The 19,030-nt window shown below is 40.1% G+C and overlaps 2 protein-coding genes and 1 long non-coding RNA gene across 52 annotated transcripts in view; all 3 read right to left on the bottom strand.

The window, feature by feature from the left end:
• The window catches only part of LOC103409694 (uncharacterized), a 54,533-nt gene that overhangs the window by 33,116 nt on the left and 2,387 nt on the right, over nt 1-19,030 (bottom strand). For 20 of the 50 annotated variants that reach the window (XR_011582363.1, XR_011582361.1, XR_011582359.1 and 17 more), the window contains exons 4-12: nt 18,845-18,913; nt 18,230-18,301; nt 17,625-17,693; nt 17,018-17,083; nt 16,408-16,479; nt 15,794-15,865; nt 15,191-15,262; nt 14,582-14,650; nt 14,007-14,075 (exon numbers count right to left, since the gene is read on the bottom strand). Coding sequence is in view for 44 of the 50 variants with exons in the window: in XM_070824075.1 (XP_070680176.1) it covers nt 14,007-14,075; nt 14,582-14,650; nt 15,191-15,262; nt 15,794-15,865; nt 16,408-16,479; nt 17,018-17,083; nt 17,625-17,693; nt 18,230-18,301; nt 18,845-18,913 (630 nt within the window). In the remaining 6 variants the exon portion in view is untranslated. The remainder of the gene's footprint in view (nt 1-14,006; nt 14,076-14,581; nt 14,651-15,190; nt 15,263-15,793; nt 15,866-16,407; nt 16,480-17,017; nt 17,084-17,624; nt 17,694-18,229; nt 18,302-18,844; nt 18,914-19,030) is intronic. The other 30 variants (XM_070824098.1, XM_070824099.1, XM_070824088.1 and 27 more) reach the window with 20 other exon arrangements.
• On the bottom strand, nt 55-1,587 carry LOC139197163 (uncharacterized). Its single transcript, XM_070823914.1, has 3 exons — nt 721-1,587; nt 287-401; nt 55-200 (listed from the first exon to the last, which is right to left on the bottom strand). Exons 1-3 carry the CDS (start codon nt 1,192-1,194, stop codon nt 55-57), a joined length of 735 nt encoding a protein of 244 aa, XP_070680015.1. The 5' UTR covers nt 1,195-1,587.
• Nucleotides 12,904-13,236, bottom strand: LOC139197211 (uncharacterized). The gene is made up of 2 exons (XR_011582367.1): nt 13,097-13,236; nt 12,904-13,006 (listed from the first exon to the last, which is right to left on the bottom strand). It is a non-coding gene; the product is annotated as an uncharacterized lncRNA (long non-coding RNA).

Raw genomic sequence — 19,030 nt, forward strand, 5'->3', positions numbered from 1 at the left:
ATGTGAAAGAAAAACTTCATCTCTAACAATTATGAGAATTGCCTCTATTTCGAGTCAACGGCAGCATAATAAACTAATCAATTCATACATACTTTGCACTATAACATATGCATGCATGCATTTCTCAGCTGAAACAATGAGAGCTGGGGCATAGAAAACATGAAATGTCTGTCTTTCAACCATGAACACACATGCAAATGCTATATACAAAAAGTTAATATACTACTTGAAACCAAATATGCAAAGCAAAACAAACTTAATGATGTAAAACATGAAAACCAAGCACTTGCTGTAAAAACCAGAACTTCGGAATTTGGATAGATAATAACCCTGCTTTTGGTCTGGTCTTGCTTCTCTGCCAACTCTTCCTCCTGCATTGCCTTGTCCTTGGACACCATCATCTAATAAATATGACATAGTTCAAAACACAAAGCAACACAATGTGAGCACCAACAACACAAATACTTAATGCAATCATACAAGGCCATTAACGTCTCAAACACTAAATGCAGGCCCAAAGTCCCGATTTTTCACGTACAAATTTCACTACAAAGATGGATGTGAAAGAAAATCTTCATCTTTAACAAATATGATATGTGTCTTTATTTCGAGTCAATCCCGCTGACAATGAGAGGTGAGGCCGGAAAACACGAAAAGCCTCAATCTTTCAACCCTAAACATACATATGCAATTGCTAAATGCGAAAGACGAGTGACATACCTGCTTGTTTTCCCTTCTCCGAGGGTGATTCCTTGTGCTACTCTCCTCAACAACCTCCTTCACCACCTCACCACCGTTCTCATTCCCTCCTCCTCCGCTGCCGCTTTCGCTCTCTCTCTCCTCCTCAGTTTCCTCTTGAGTCTCTCTCTCCTTCCCTTTTTCTTTTTCCTCCTTTTCCTTCAAACTCAATTCCTGAATCTTCCGAATCTCATCGAGGAAAGCAGGGTCGAGATTCCTAATCCATTCGATCACGGCGGGGTCGAGTGTCCGAATCAATTCAAGGATTTCAGGATCGAGATCGGACGGCGCATGAGACGGAATAGACGGTGGATGACCACTTTGATCATCGATGGGATTTAGGCGAAAGGCGACGCCTTGAGGGAGTTCCGATTGCCGTCCGGATCGAAAGTACCTATAAATTTCGACCAACACTGTAAATGACACCGGTAGCAGAACACGCGCCGTTGGCAACATTGGTAGTTTTTGCGCTGGCGGGGGCGGCGGACGCGGCGGCTGAAACTGGGTTGCTGGGTTTGCTGTGAACTTGCAACTAGCAGCTACATTATCATTACGGATTAAATTGAGTTTTAGTTGGCTGATTAATTGTAGAAACTGGGTTTTGACTGGTTAAATCAAAGGCGTCGGCTTTTTCTAGCAGAGGCATGTTTGGATTGCTTTTCAATTCCAAAGATACTTTGGAAAAGCGGACACTCGTGTACTTAGATGCAATAGCTATTACTTCGATACGAAGGAATCATAAACCATAAAAGCTTTGAGCTACTGTACAACTCTCTTGTTTCAAAATCTAAGCTGAATCATAAACCGATAAGTTTTAAGCTAATTGAATCATAAATCAATAAGCTTTGAGCTATTTTATAACTCTCAAAATGTTTCAAAATCTCAACTGAATATATCGCATCCTCTGTCATTTTGATTATCCTAGGTTTTAATTTTGGGGCAAAGATTGACTTATATGACCTGAGTTGACGTATGCGTTGACTTATATGACCTGAGTTCACTGTCAACTTCACAGTCCCCTCCTATACCTACAAACATGTTATTTTGTAATATGGGTTCGTCTTTTTCATTGGTGTTTTATGTGCGAGTTTAATCAATGTCAGTGTTTTTATGTGTGAGTTTAATCAATGTTACATGCAACAGACAACACAAACGCCGCAACAAGTTCGATACACAACAAAAGATGCCAGCAGAAATTTATGGGGTGAGATCAACAAGCCATTTGAAGATGCTCGGGGAATAGGCAACGACGACGAAATTGAAAGGATATTAACCGACTAAACTTGTATTTTCCGGTAAAGTGACATGAATAAGAAATCATTTACTAGTTTCATTTACAACTAAAAAGTTTGTGTCATCCGTGTGAAAAGGTTTGATACATTTCTAAGATTAAATTTACCTAAAGAGAGATTACACATGCCCTCGGTGATGCGAATCCTGTGCTCTAGGCAAGCATTCATGCATAACTTATTGAACGGGCTGCGGTTGACTTGTACCATCAGTTCCACTTCTGCTCCCCGCTATTCCCGCCCCATTAGTAGTCGCCCAGTCACTGAAAGGAAGTTGATGATCATGTAATATGGACAATTTGAAAATTGTCCATTCTGTAGATCGAAGTCCAAAATGGTGTCAGCTGCATCAGTATTAAAAAGGTCGTATCCAGTACACAAGGCTCCCGCTTTACGCGTGGTCTGAGAGAGGTGAATGTCGGCTAGCCTTACCCCTATTTATGGAGAGGCTGCTCCCAAGTCTCGAACCCGAGACCTACCACTCATAGGCGAAGGCACTTGCCATCGCACCAAGTGAGATCTCTCAGCTGCATCAGTATTGATTGGGAAAATTTTGGTCATTCTTGAGAACGAAGTATCATACATAGCGGCAGTTAGTGATGAAGTTGATGAGCTTAAGCTGGAACTCATAAGCATGAAATCTTTCTTAATAGATGCTGAAGGCAAGGAACCACAAACAGAAGGAGTGAAAACGTGGGTTACAAGCGTCAGAGATTTGACCTCTGATGCTGAAAATGTCATTGATGAGTTCCTGTACCACATATATGACAAGCAACGTGCGACTCCATTTGCAAAATTGCTCCACAGAACCATTTACTTTCCAAAGAATCTTTGGTATAGGCATCGAATAGCCAGAAAATTACATAGAATCACAAAAAAAATCAAAGCCACTCCAGAGAGGAATGAAAGATATGGTGTCTCTACAATAAAAGGAACAAGTTCGGATAGTGTTCCCAGATGGGTGAAGAACAAAGCCGAGTCTTCTCTTTATATTATGGAAGACGAACTAATCGGGATTGAAGACAAGAAGCAAACGTTAATGGCATGCGATCTGTAATGTGTGCAAATGTTCTGATCCTGGATTTTGAAACAAATTTTGTGCGATCATGTAATATGGAATCAAACTGAGGCTCTCATCATAGACAGGAGAGGAGACAACAATGAGTCAATAATCTTTATGATTCAGGAACAAAGCGAAAAAACCCTTCCTAAGGTCATATTCCGAAATCAGGAACTCATTACCAAAGTCAAAAGAAGAGCTTACTGGTCTCAACGGCAGGCCTTTGTCACCGAGTGTGAATGGGGGGCTACGGCAGTCTGAGTTTTTGGATGGTGATATTTGCAATTAGATTTAAACTTGCAATCTCCCGTTCTTGAGAAATAACTGCAATCAGGTGATTCTGGTGTGGATATTGTTTGTAGACGTTGGTCGCAGTCACTGAGTTGTTCATCATATATGGTGGACGTGCAGGCATGCTTCCTTCTGGTATATATGCTGGAGCCTAAAGGTGCAAACAGAAAAACAATTGGCATTAATGTTAGGGATATCGATATGTTTCTACCCCCAATAAATGGTAGGATACCAACATCTCTTATAACTTATCCCTTCTAATCCCGCCCCCATATGAAGAATCATTCACAACGACCTTCATATCTTACTTCACCGTATCTTAAAATAGCAAATTATCAAATCTAATTCTACGCACCAAATGAGAAGGTTTGACAAATTCACTTCAGGAGGAGGCACATACACCAAGTTTTTTTTTTTTTTTTTGTCAAACCTCGTAAATTCTTGATGCACTCTTGTTTGTTTTGCTCATTGTCGTCGAGGATCATCAATTTTTTTTTTTGGTCCCGTCGAATTATTCATCGCGAACTCCGCCGTGTAAGTTTATCTTACATTGCCGGTCCCAAGCCCGGATAAAGGAGGAGGGGGAGGGCGTCATGTAGTCGACAGCCGGCACTCCATGATCACGTCGAATCCTTATGAAAATGAATCCAGAACGAAATCGCGCTAAAGCTAGGGGGTCACCCGTAAGTGGCGCGCTGTGTGGCCTGAGCACAGTGATAAGTGAGCAAGGGTCGTTGTATCTCCATCGGCACCCGGATGTAGTGTTAAATGAGCAAGGGGGCTATAGAAACTTCTTTTCGAATGACTCCACTCAAAGTTGTTTGAGAGCATATGCTCCTATCAACTTTACACGGGACACACAAAAGAAGTACTTTGATCCTATTAGACGGGGAAAGGTGAAGAAGCTAGGACAGAAGGGTAGAGTTCAAGAGAGCAAAATGCGTTTAGGAACGTGGAATATAGGAACCTTGACGGGAAAATCTATGGAAGTAGTAGAAGTTATGGTGAGGAGAAGGATAAATATTATGTGCCTACAAGAAACTAAGTGGGTTGGTAGTAAGGCAAAGGATCTAGAAAACTCAGGGTTTAAACTATGGTATTCGGGCACAGATAGAACGAGAAATGGTGTTGGCATCATCGTGGACAAGACCTTGACACAAGATGTTGTAGATGTCAAGAGGGTAGGAGATAGAATCATGGCAATCAAGATTGTAATAGGACAAGAACTTATCAATGTGATTAGTGCGTACGCACCTCAAGTAGGGTTGGATACGAGTTCGAAGGAGAAATTTTGGGAAGACCTTGGAGACTTGGTGCAAGGAATTGCTCAGACGGAGAAGTTATTTATAGGAGGAGATTTAAATGGACACGTGGGCAGGGAGACAGGCAACTATGGAGGTTTTCATGGTGGCCATGGTTTTGGGGAGAGAAACGAGGATGGGGAAGCTATCTTGGATTTTGCAATGGTATATGATCTCTTCTTAGCCAACACCTTCTTTAAGAAGAGAGAATAACATGTGATCACCTACAAGAGTGGGTCGTCAAAAACACAAATAGATTTTCTTCTAATGAGGAAAGGGGATCGTATAACTTGTAAGAATTGCAAAGTTATACCAGGAGAGAGCATGGCTAATCAACATCGCTTGTTGGTGATGGATGTACATATCAAAAGAGTGAGAAAAAAGAACAAGACTTGGAAGTGCCCAAGGAGTAGATGGTGGAATCTAAAAGAAGAAAAACAAGCCATTTTCAAAGAGAAAGTAATCACCCAGTGTGTGTGGGATAGAGAGGGGGAAGCTAACCAAATGTGGGATTCCATGGCTAGTTGTATCCGAAAAGTAGCAAAAGAGGTATTAGGAAAGTCCAAGGGCTTTGCCCCACACCAAAAGGAATCTTGGTGGTGGAATGAGGAGGTACAAGCAAAGGTGAAGGCTAAGAAGGAATGTTGTAAAGCCTTATACAAGGATAGGACCGATGAAAATGGTGAAAGGTATAGAAAAGCGAAGCAAGAGGCGAAGAAAGCTGTGAGAGAAGCTAAGTTAGCGGCTTATGACGATATGTATAAGCGACTAGATACCAAAGAAGGAGAGTTTGATATCTATAAACTAGCTAGAGCAAGGGACAAGAAGACAAGGGACCTAAACCAAGTGAGGTGCATCAAGGATGAGGATGGAAAGGTTCTTGCTACAGAGAACGCGGTTAAAGACAGATGGAAAGGTTATTTTCATAATCTTTTCAATGAAGGACATGAAAGGAGTGCTTCTTTAGGGGAGTTGAGTAACTCAGAAGAGTGTAGAAACTACTCTTTTTATCGTAGAATCCGAAAGGAAGAAGTGGGTGTAGCTTTGAAGAAGATGAAGCATAGAAAAGCAGTAGGCCCAGACGATATACCAATCGAAGTGTGGAAAGTTTTGGGAGAGACAGGTATAACATGGCTCACTAACATTTTCAATAGGATTTTGAAAACAAAGAAGATGCCGAATGAGTGGCGAAAGAGCACTTTGGTGCCTATCTACAAGAATAAGGGCGATGTACAAAATTGCATGAACTATAGGGGTATTAAGCTAATGAGTCATACAATGAAGCTTTGGGAGAGAGTCATTGAGCATAGATTGAGGCAAGAGACACGGATTTCGGACAACCAATTCGGGTTCATGCCAGGGCGCTCAACCATGGAGGCAATCTATCTCTTACGAAGATTGATGGAAAGATATAGAGATGGGAAAAAGGATTTACACATGGTCTTTATAGATTTGGAAAAAGCGTATGATAGGGTCCCAAGAGACATTCTTTGGAGGATTTTAGAGAAGAAAGGAGTACGAGTAGCATATATCCAAGCTATACATGATATGTATGAAGGAGCAAAGACTGCCGTAAGAACTCATGAAGGACAAACCGAAAGCTTTCCCATAACTGTAGGATTACATCAAGGCTCATCCTTAAGTCCTTACCTTTTTGCGTTGGTAATGGATGAGTTAACAGGACATATTCAAGGTGATATTCCTTGGTGTATGCTTTTCGCAGACGATATAGTGTTGATAGATGAAACTCAGGAAGGGGTAAATGCAAAGCTTAACCTTTGGAGAGAAGTGTTGGAATCTAAAGGTCTTCGCCTAAGCCGATCAAAGACAGAATATATGGAGTGCAAGTTCAGTGCAAATGGAGGCCAAAACGAGTTAGGGGTGAGGATCGGAGATCAAGAAATACCAAAGAGCGACCGTTTTCGTTACCTAGGATCTATCTTGCAAAAGAACGGAGAATTAGATGGAGATCTCAACCATAGAATACAAGTTGGATGGATGAAGTGGAAGAGTGCATCCGGCGTGTTGTGTGACCGTCGTATGCCACTGAAGCTCAAGGGAAAATTTTATAGGACGGCAATAAGGTCGGCGATGCTGTATGGCACAGAATGTTGGGCGGTGAAGCATCAACACGTACACAAAATGGGTGTAGCGGAGATGAGGATGCTTCGTTGGATGTGTGGGCACACGAGAAAGGATAAGATTAGGAATGAGGATATCCGGGGTAAAGTAGGAGTAGCCGAAATTGAAGGAAAGATGAGAGAAAATCGGTTACGGTGGTTTGGACATGTGCAAAGAAGGCCTACTGACGCTCCGATTAGAAGATGCGATTATGGGACAGAGGTTCAGGGCCGAAGGGGTAGAGGAAGACCTAGGAAAACTTTGGAAGAGACCCTAAGAAAAGACTTAGAGTACTTGGATCTAACGGAGGACATGACACAGGACAGAACACAATGGCGTTCTAAGATTCATATAGCCGATCCCACTCAGTGACTTGGATTTTCCAAGTCTCCAACCGAGAAGTTTTCCTCACTCGGGAAATTAAGGGAACACTACCTCAACCTATATGCTCCACTCACAAAGCTTCAACATACAAGCTTCAACAAAAGAAAATTCAAAGAACTTAGCGAAGAAGGCTTTGGTGTATTTAACACAATACGTTGAAATGAAGGAAAGCTTATTTATTGATATCCCCGATAAGTTACAAATATGTACATATACTGGAGTCAAATTAAACAAACAAGAGGGAGCCTTCACAAAGGTTGCTTAGGAGAAGTCTCAGCAGCCGGTAGAGCCCCAGAAAGAGAAGGCACCGGAGGGGGATCATTCGGAGCCTCAGTACTGGACAAAACCCTAGAAGGAGGAGGCATCAGAGGTTGATCATTTGGAGCTTCATTACGCGGTACAGCCCCAGAAGACGAAGGCAATAAATGCCTTTGGAACAAACCCACAAATCTCTGATGATCAAGTAAAACCTGACCATCAGATTCCTTCATCTGGTCAAGCTTCCTCTTCATGTTTGTAGCATAGTCATGTGCGAGCCGGTGCAACTGTTTATTCTCATGCTTGAGCCCTCTAATCTCCTGTTTGAGACTCATCACTTCAGCCGCCAATGATTCAACTTGGCGGGTTCGAGCAAATAGGCGTTGGGCCATATTAGACACAGAACCTGCACATTGAACACTGAGAGCCAGAGAATCCTTAACAGCCAACTCATCAGACCGTTTGGAAAGTAGTCTGTTATCTTTGGGAGTGAGAAGGTTCCTGGCCATTACCGCAGCGGTCATATCATTCTTCATCACGGAATCCCCAACGGTAAGAGGACCAGTAGGGGAGACGAAGGATAGGCGCCATATGTTGTCTGGAGAAGGCGGGGCTGCCTCTTCAACAAGGTTCAAGTCAAAACGACGGTCGGAGGGGCCAGACATTTTCAAAGGTGTTGAAGAGAGAAGAGGTCGGACAAATCAAGATCTTAGAAGTGCAAGAATGGAGCTTCTACTGGTGGATATTCAAGTGTGCTTTGGAACTTAATGTCAGCCCCTATAAAAATCTGCACTCGACGAAGGTTCAGAAATCGAAGAGGCGCCTGCTCAGAAATCAAAGAGGCGTTTGCTTTCTCAAAAGCTGGGCTGCTCAGAGACCACGAGGGTCGATCTCAGAAATCGAAGAGGCGTTTGCTTTCTCAAAAGTTGGGCTGCTCAAAGACCATGAAAGCCGATCTCAGAAATCGAAGAGGCTTGCTTTCTCAAAAGCTGGGTTGCTCAGAGACCACGAGGGCCGATCTCAGAAATCGAAGAGGCACCTACTTTCCCAGCCTTGTCAGCACCTGTCACACGCACACTCAGCTTTGCGAAAATTATGAGCATTCTGTCGAAGATTTCTGACGAAAAAGCACATGAATCGCACTGTTCAATCACCCACTTCCCACACGCAACAGTAGCTCATGGGTACCACAGATAACTTTGCCAAAGTTCTCTGACAAAGTTGAGACACGTGAAGCTTGCAGCTCCCACTACATCGCTCTGACCAAGAAGGGTAAAAGAATTGCAAAGAAACAACACTAACAAAGTTTAAACACATAAATTTTGAAGGTCTAGCTACCATATTATTACCCACAAGGGTAAAGGAACAGTACCACTGCTGGATAATTGGAAAGTCCCGGTGTGTCAACCTCTGTGCTTCGTGGCAAGGTAGACTAGCAAACATGTCCAACCTGTACTCACATTCGAGAAAACACTCCCAACAAGATTGCTTGCTCCAAAATCGAAGAGGCACCGCCCTCCGAATCTCGAGAGCCAGACTCCCAACATGATTACTTTCTCAAAAATCGAAGAGAGGGTAAAGGAACAGTACCACTGCTGGATAATTGGAAAGTCCATGTGTGTCAACCTTTGTGCTTCGTGGCAAGGTAGACTAGCAAACATGCCCAACCTTTACTCACATTCGAGAAAACACTCCCAACAAGATTGTTTGCTCCAAAATCGAAGAGACACCGCCCTCCAAATCTCGAGAGCCAGACTCCCAACATGATTACTTTCTCAAAAATCGAAGAGAGGGTAAAGGAACAGTACCACTGCTGGATAATTGGAAAGTCCCTGTGTGTCAACCTCTGCTTCGTGGCAAGGTAGACTAGCAAACACGCCCAACCTTTACTCACATTCGAGAAAACACCCCCAACAAGATTGCTTGCTCCAAAATCGAAGAGGCACCGCCCTCCGAATCTCGAGAGCCAGACTCCCAACATGATTACTTTCTCAAAAATCGAAGAGACACCGCTCTCCGAATCTCGAGAGCCAGACCCCCAACAGGATTGCTTTCTCAAAAATCGAAGAAGCATCGTTCTCCGAATCTCGAGAGCCAGATCCCCGACAGGATTGCTTGTTCGAAAATCGAAAAGGCACCACTTTCCCAACTTCAAGAGCTGGATCTCCTTGGATAAAGCTTGTCTGTAACCTTCACACGCAACATCAGCTTTCCAGATACCACAGACCACTTTTTCAAAGTGCTCTGACAGAGTTAAAACATGTGAAGCTGGCAGCTCCCACTACCGTGCTATAACCAAGCAGGGTAAAGGAATAGCATTATTACTTGATGTTAGGGAGACTCATATATATGTCGACCTCCATCCCTAACGGACAGGCAGACCTGCAAAAATGCTCAACCCTTTCTCTTATCTGAGAGGGCACTCCCAACGAAGCCTTTCGAAATATTCAGCTTTCTTTCCCCCCCGATAATACCTCTGTAAACAAGCTATACTAGAGCAAGAATATCTCATATCATCAGGGTTAAAAGCAAGAGTATCCCATATCATGCTTTTTCCCTGTCTTTTCCTTTGGCCTTGTTCTTACCTGCAAGACAAGGAGAAAGAGAGCAATCAGTCAGCACTTGGAATCAAGCTTCCAGCCAGGAACTGACTGCCTGGAACCCCTTACCTGATTACTTACCTGGCATTGCTCTCGAGTACTCATCTTCAACATCTTATGCTTCCAGGGAAGATATCGTATCTGCCTGAGGAACAGATAGGGCAAGTGAGAAGGATACAAGGAAGCATGTGGAGACAAGCGTAACAGCACACGTGCCGATACATCCACTACTCTGTCAAAAGCAAAAGTGTCTCATATCAGCAGGGTCGAATGTACTCTAGATTTGATGGACTTGTTTTGACCCTCAAATTCTTCAGTCGGCCTTATACTCTGGAGGAAACCAGAAAACCCTTCAGCCCAGTTCAAGAATAAGCCTGTGGAAAGTTACTTCTTCAAAAGCAAAAGTATCCCATATCATCTCTCCTCATTTTTCTTCTCTTTATCCTTCATGCTGCCTGCAAGATAGGGAGAATGTGAACAATCAGCCGGAGCTCTGATTGCTTACCTTGTCTGTCACCTCTTTCAGCAGATCCCCTAGCTCGGCGACTTGGGGGACTCCTACTACATGGTTTGTATCGCGCTTGACCAAGCATGAAACTACAAGTAAGCTTCAAGTGAAATTGATACATTACCTTGTGCATCTCCACCAGTTATAGATACCACCCCTGGATGGAGGAAGAGTACTTCCAGAGAAGATGCCACATCTACCTATGAGACAGATAAGGCAAGTCAAGACGATACCACACTCCGGTACTTAGAAGTTTCGTGGCTACGAGATCATTCTCTCACAATATTTCCTAATGTCATTTGTACTAAATCATTCACTTGTACTCACTAAAGGAGAGCTTGAACCTATGTACTTGTGTAAACCCTTCACAATTAATGAGAACTCCTTTATTCCGTGGACGTAGCCAATCTGGGTGAACCACGTACATCTTGTGTTTGCTTTTGTGTAAACCCTTCACAATTAATGAGAACTCCTCTATTCCGTGGACGTAGCCAATCTGGGTAAACCACGTACATCTTGTGTTTGCTTTCCTATCTCTATCCATTTATATACTTATCCACACTAATGACCGGAGCAATCTAACGAAGATCACAAAAAGTGACCGTTTTCGCTACCTAGGATCTATCTTGCAAGAGAACGGAGAATTAGATGGAGATCTCAACCATAGAATACAGCTGATGGATGAAGTGTAAGAGTGCATCCGGCGTGTTGTGTGACCATCGTAGGCCACTGAAGCTCAAGGGAAAATTTTATAGGACGGCAATAAGGCCAGCGATGTTGTATGGCACAGAATGTTGGGCGGTGAAGCATCAACGTACACAACATGGGTGTAGCGGAGATGAGGATGCTTCGTGGGATGTATGGGCACACGAGAAATGATAAGATTGGGAATGAGGTTATCCGAGGTAAAGTAGGAGTAGCCAAAATTGAAGGAAATATGAGAGAAAATCGGTTCCGATGGTTTGGACATGTGCAAAGAAGGCCTACTGACGCTCCGGTTCGAAAATATGACTACGGGACAGAGGTTCAGGGCCGAATGGGTAAAGGAAGACCTAGGAAAACTTTGAAAGAGACCCTAAGAAAAGACTTGAGTACTTGGATCTAACGGATGACATGACACAAAACCGAGCGCAATGGCGTTCTAGGATTCATATAGCCGACCCCACCTAGTGGGAAAAGGCTTTGTTGTTGTTGTTGTTGTTGTTGAATTATTCATCGCGAGGAGAGGATCAAATAATCTCTATGTAGACACTAACTTGGTTCAAAAAACAAAATGTTTGAGTTCATCCAGCAATTCTTCCCCATTGTTGGGGTTTGTTTGGTTTGGAGGTCAATAGTTAACACAATCACTTCTGTAGGTAGGATTATCCAACAAGCAAATCAAATATAATTGGGAAGTGACCATAACCACAAAGCAAAGTTGAGAGGATACTCCCCAAATTTAACCTGTATTTTCTAGTAAAATCGCTTCAAATACGAAATGATTTACATTTTCCGGCTTCAATTAAGTTCTTACATCCGAAAGACCGCTGGCAGCTGGGTGACAAGGTTTGATACATTTCCAAGTTCAAAATAACAAATCGATTAACTCCTCTAGCTGGCGTTTCATGCAATACTTATAACTCAGGCTGTTGCGGAATTGTAGCATCACTCCCAGCCATACTTCCAGATGTTCAAAGGGCATGAGAAGGAAAAGAAAGAAGTCAAAACACGAAAAGATCCGACTATTATCCCTAAAAAAATGGTAACTCGTACATCAAAATCATGAAAGGTAAATAAACACAAGACTATAAAACCTGAGTGATGACACCTTTCCATTCTGCAGTTTCAGCATACTTCCAGATGTTCAAAGGGCATGAGAAGGAAAAGAAAGAAATCAAAACACGAAAAGATCCGACTATTATCCCTAAAAAAATGGTAATTCGTACATCAAAATCATGAGAGGTAAATAGACAGAAGAGTATAATACCTGAGTGATGACATCATTCCATTCTGCAGTTTCGGAATGAATCCCATGAGATTCATAAGTGGATTGTGGGCGAGATTCTTCTAAAGGTGTAGGATCAGGGTGATTAAACAAGCAGTTGTTTTCATACTTGCAAGTGCCAGTTTGCATATAGTGCAAACAATCTGCCTTCCCCTGTAATACGTTAAAATAATAATTCAGCGAATACATGGACACTTGATAGTAGCTCCAACAGACTAAGAAAATAGCAAAGACAAAATATTAAGCACCATGAATAGATAGATATTCATTCCTCATATTTTTGCAGATCAAACTGAGAGTTTATACCGGACGAATTGGCAGGCCCAAAAAGTTAAGTTCCAGAGCTGGAGCTACAGAGGGTTCCCCTTTACATTGTCCTGGGCAATACTGCAACAAGCTCAAGTGTTATATTAACATCACGAAACTGTTACTAGGCCGCCATGCGCATTGCACAGATTTGAATAGGAGGCTACAAAGGGAAAGAAATGTCATTCACAATTTAAAAATTAATTGTAATCCTGTATAAAAAGGAATATGTGATTGTAATGTAACACCATACAATTGTCATGAAAACACATCGACTATAAGTTGATCACGTTCAAGACCCTCATCGTTCTATAGTTAGCTACAAGATAAAAGGTTTAAGATAACCACGTCGCCTATGAGTTGATCATGTTCAGCTGTGCATGCTAACCTACCAGCTTTCAGATAAACCATATAAGAAGCCCCATCGTCACTCAAAACAGAAAGAGTTAAGATATTACGTGAAACCAAATATGCAAAGTAAAAGAAAACTTAAGGATGTAAGGCATGAAAACCAAGCAATTGAAGTTCAAAACCAGAACTTCAGATAGATAATAATCTTGCTTCCGGTCTGGTCTTGCTTCTCTGTCAACTCTTCACTCTGCTTTGCCTTGTCCGTAGACACCTTCTAAACAATATGATAAAGTTGAAAACACCAAGAAACACAGAGTGAGCACCAACAACACAAACATTTCATCCAGTCATACAAGGCCAGATGCATTAATGTTCCAAACGCTAAATGCAGGTCCAAAGTCGCCATTTTTCAGTTAATCCCGAAGTACCAATTTTCACGTACAAATTTCACTACAGAGATGCATGTGAAAGAAAAACATCATCTCTAACAAATATGAAAAGTGCTTCATTTCGAGTCAATTCCACTGACAAAGATCATCATCACGGCATAATAAACTAACCGATTAACACATTCTTTACACTATAACACATGCATACATGCATTTTTCAGCTAAAGCATCAAACAAAGAGAGATATACACGAAAAGTCTAAATCTTTCAACCATAAACATACATATGCAAATGCTAAATACAAAAAGTTAAGATACTACTTGAAACCAAATATGCAAAGTAAAACAAACTTAATGATGTAAACTTGAAAACCAAGCAATTGCAGTAAAAAGTTCAAAACCAGAACTTCGGATAGATAATAACCTTGTTTTTGGTTTGGCCTTGCTTCTCTGCCAACTCTCCCCTCTGCTTTGCCTTGTCCTTAGACGCCTTCTAAACAATATGATAAAGTTGAAAACACCAACAACACAAATATTTCATCCAGTCATACAAGGCCAGATGCATTAATGTTTCAAACACTAAATGCAGGTCCAAAGTTGCCATGTTTCAGTTAATCCGAAGTACCAGTTTTCACGTACAAAGTTCACCACAGATGATTGTGAAAGAAAAACATCATCTCTAACAAATATGACAGTTGCTTCATTTCGAGTCAATTCCACTGACAAAGATCATCATCACGGCATAATAAACTAACCGATTAACACATTCTTTACACTATTACACATGCATTTTTCAGCTAAAGCATGAAACGAAGAGAGCTAAACACGAAAAGTCTCAACCTTTCAACCATAAACATACATATGCAAATGCTAAATACAAAAAGTTAAGATACTACTTGAAACTAAATATGCAAAGTAAAACAAACTTAATGATGCAAACATGAAAACCAAGCAATTGCAGTAAAAAGTTCAAAACCAGAACTTCGGATAGTTAATAACCTTGTTTTTGGTTTGGCCTTGCTCCTCTGCCAACTCTCCTCTCTGCTTTGACTTGTCCTTAGACACCTTCTAAACAATATGATAAAGTTGAAAACACCAAGATACACAAAGTGAGCACCAACAACACATATATTTCATCCAGTCATACAAGGCCAGATGCATTAATGTTTCAAACACTAAATGCAGGTCCAAAGTCGCCATTTTTCAGTTAATCCGAAGTACCAATTTTCACGTACAAATTTCACCACAAAGATGCATGTGAAGGAAAAACATCATCTCTAACAAATATGACAAGTGCATCATTTCGAGTCAATTCTACCAACAAAGATCATCATCACAGCATAATAAACTAACCGATTAACACTCTTTACACTATAACACATGCATGCAGGCATTTTTTCTGCTAAAGCATCAAACAAAGAGAGATAAACACGAAAAGTCTCAATCTTTCAACCATAAACATATATATGCAAATGCTAAATACAAAAAGTTAAGATACTACTTGAAACCAAATATGCAAAGTAAAACAAAAAAACTTAATGACGTAAACATGAAAACCAAGCAATTGCAGTAAAAAGTTCAAAACCAGAACTTCAGATAGATAATAACCTTGTTTTTGGTCTGGCCTTGCTTCTCTGCCAACTCTCCCCTCTGCTTTGCCTTGTCCTTAGACACCTTCTTCTAATAAATATGATAAAGTTCAAAACAGCAAGAAACACAAAGTGAGCACCAACAATACAAATATTTCCTACAATCATACAAGACCATATGCATTAATGTCTAAAACGCTAAATGCAGACCCAAAGTACCGATTTTTCAATTACAAATTTCACCACAAAGATGCATGTGAAAGAAAACGTCATCTCTAACAAATATGATAAGTGCCTCCATTTCGATTTTTCGAGTCAATTGCGCGACAAAGATCACCAACGCAGCATAATAAACTAACCAATCAACACATTCTTTACACTATAACACATGCATACATGCATTTCTCAGCTAAAGCCTGAAAAATTGAGGGCTGAGGCTGGGAAAACATGAAAAGTCTCAATCTTTCAACCATAAACATACATATGCAAATGCTAAATACAAAAAGTTAAGAAACCACTTGAAACAAAATATGCGAAGTAAAACAATCTTAATGATGTAAAACATGAAAACCAAACAGTTGCATTTAAAAGTTCAAAACCAGAACTTCGGATAGATAATTACCTTGCTTTCGGTATGGTCTTGCTTCTCTGCCAACTCTTCCCTCTGCTTTGCCTTGTCCTTAGACACCTTCATCTAATAAATATGATAAAGTTCAAAATACCAAGAAACACAAAATGAGCACCAAAAACACAAATATTTCATGCAATCATAGAAGGCCATAAGCATTAATGTCTCATACGCTAAATGCAGGCCCAAAGTCCCCATTTTTTTTGTTAATCCAAAGTCCAAAGTTTTCATGTACAAATTTCACCAAGCATGTGAAAGGAAAAAAATCATCTCTTAACAAATATGATATGTGCCTCCATTTCAAGCCAATTCCGCTGACAAAAATCATCATCGCGGCATAACAAACTAACAATTAAGATTAACACATTCTTTAATTACACTATAGCACATGCATACATGCATTTCTCAGCTGAGACAATGAGTGTTGAGGCCTGGAAAACACGGAAAGTCTCAATCATTCAACCATAAACATACATAAGCAAATGTTAAATACAAAACTTTAAGATACAACTTGAAACCAAATATGCAACGTAAAACTAACTTAATGATGTTAAACATGAAAACCAAGTAGTCGCAGTAAACAACCAGAACATCAGATAGATCAGAACCTTGCTTTCGGTATGGTCTTGATTCTCTGCCAACTCTTCCTTCTGCTTTGCCTTGTCCTTAGACAGCTTCTTCTAATAGATATGATGAAGTTCAAAACACAAAGAAACACAAAGTGAGCACCAACAACACAAATATTTCCTGCAATAATACAATGCCAGATGCATTAATTTCACAAACGCTAAATGCTGGCCCAGAGTCCCCATTTTTTTTTGTTAATCCAAAGTCCCGAATTTTCAAGTACAAATTTCACGACAAAGATGCATGTAAAAGAAAAACTTCATCTCTAACAAAAAATAGTGCCTCCATTTCGAGTCAATTTCGCTGACAAAGATCATCATCATGGCATAATAGACTAACCGATCAACACATTCTTTACACTATAACACATGCATACATGCACTTTTCAGCTAAAGCATGAAACAAAGAGTGCTAAACACGAAAAGTTTCAATCTTTCAACCATAAACATACATATGCAAATGCTAAATACAAAAAGTTATGATACTACTTGAAACAAAATATGTGAAGTAAAACAAACTCAAGATGTAACACATGAAAACCAAGCAGTTGCAGTAAAAAGTTCAAAACCAGAACTTCGGATAGATAATGACCTTGCTTTCGGTCTGGTCTTGCTTCTCTGCCAACTCTTCTGTCTGCTTTGCCTTGTCCTTCGACACCTTTGTCCAAAAAATATGATAAAGTTCAAAATACCAAGAAACACAAAATGCGCACCAAAACATAAATATTTCATGCAATCATAGAAGGCCATAAGCATTAATGTCTCAAATGCTAAATCAGGCCCAAAGTCCCGATTCTTTTTGTTAATCCAAAGTCCAAATTTTTAATGTACAAATTTCACCAAAAAAGTTGCATGTGAATGAAAAACATCATCTCTACAAATATGATATGTGCCTCCATTTTGAGTCAATTCCTGCTGACAAATATCATCAATAGAAGCATAATAAACTAACCAATTAACACATTCTTTACACTATAACACATGCATTCATGCATTCCTCAGCTGAAACAATGAGAGCTGAGGGTGGGAAAACACGAAAAAGTCTCAATCTTTCAACCATAAAAATACATACGCAAGTGCTAAATACAAAAAATGAAGATACTACTTGAAACCATGTACGCAAAGTAAAACAAACTTAATGATGTAAAACAAGAAAACCAAGCAGTTGCAATAAAAAAGAACTTCGGATAGATAATAACCTTGATTTTGGTCTGGTCTTGCTTCTCTGCTAACTCTTCCCTCTGCTTTGCTTTCTCCTTAGACACCTTCTATTAAATAGATAAAGTTCAAAACACCAAGAAACACAAAGGGAGCATCAACAAAATAAATATTTCGAGCTTATGATAAAGGCCAGATGCATTAAATCTCAAATACTAAATTATGGCCCAAAGTCCAAATTTTTTTGTTATTCCAAAATCCCAAATTTTCACATACAAATTTCACCACAAAGCTGCATATGAAATTATGAATGAAAACATCATCTCTAACAAATATGACATGTGCCTCCATTTCAAGTCAATTCTGCTGACAAAGATCGTGATCGTAGCTTAATAAACTAACCGGTTATAACATTCTTTACACCATAACACATGCATACATGCATTTCTCAGTTGAAACAATGAGAGCTGAAGTCGGGAAAACAAGAAAAGTCTCAATCTTTCAACAATAAACATACATATGAAAATGCTAAATACAAAAAGTTAAGATACTACTTGAAATCATATATGCAAAGTAAAACAAACTTAGTGATGCAAAACATTAAAAGCAGTTGCATTGAAAACCAGAACTATGGATAGATAATAACCTTGCTTTCGGTCTGGTCTTGCTTCACTGCCAACTCTTCCCTCTGCTTTGCCTTGTCCTTAGTCACCTTCTTCTAATAAATTTGATAAAGTTCAAAACACCAAGAAACACAAAGTGAGCATCAACAACACAAATATTTCCTGCAATCATAAAAGGCCGGATGCATTAATGTCCCAAACACTAAATGCAGGCTCAAAGTCTCAATTGTTTTGTTAATAAAAAATCCCAATTTTTTCACGTACAAACTTCACCACAAAGATGCATGTGAAAGAGAAATATCATCTCCAAAAAATATGATATGCGCCTCCATTTTGAGTCAATGCCGCTGGAAAAATCATCATCGCGGCATAATAAACGAACTGATTAACATATTCTTTACACTATAACAGATGCATACATGCCTTTCTTAGCTGAATCAATCAGAGCTGAGGCTGGGTAAACACGAATAGTCTCAATCTTTCAACCATAAACATAAGTATGCAAATGCTAAATACAAAATGTTAAGATAGTACATGAAACCAAATATGCAAAGTAAAACAATCTTAATGATGTAAAGCAGGAAAACCAAGTAGTTGCAGCAAAAAGTTAAAAACCAGAACTTCGGATTGATATTAACCTTGCTTTCGGTCTGAACTTGCTTCTCTACCAACTCTTCCCGCTGCTTAGCCTTGTCCTTAGACACCTTCTAATAAATATGATAAAGTTGAAAACAACAAGAAACACAAAGTGAGCACAAAAAAAATACAAATATTTCCTGCAATCATACAAGGCCATATGCATTAAAGTCTCAAATGCTAAATGC

Source organism: Malus domestica, chromosome 06, assembly GCF_042453785.1.
Source record: "Malus domestica chromosome 06, GDT2T_hap1".
NCBI classification, from domain to species: domain Eukaryota; kingdom Viridiplantae; phylum Streptophyta; class Magnoliopsida; order Rosales; family Rosaceae; genus Malus; species Malus domestica.

Coding starts and splice junctions, on each gene's coding strand:
- LOC139197163 (XM_070823914.1), bottom strand. CDS start 1,194: ATGTTGCCAACGGCGCGTGTTCTGCTACCGGTGTCATTTACAGTGTTG. Junction 402..720: donor GGAGAAGGGAAAACAAGCAG/GTATGTCACTCG, acceptor CATATTTATTAG/ATGATGGTGTCCAAGGACAA. Junction 201..286: donor AGTTCTGGTTTTTACAGCAA/GTGCTTGGTTTT, acceptor TTTTGTATATAG/CATTTGCATGTGTGTTCATG.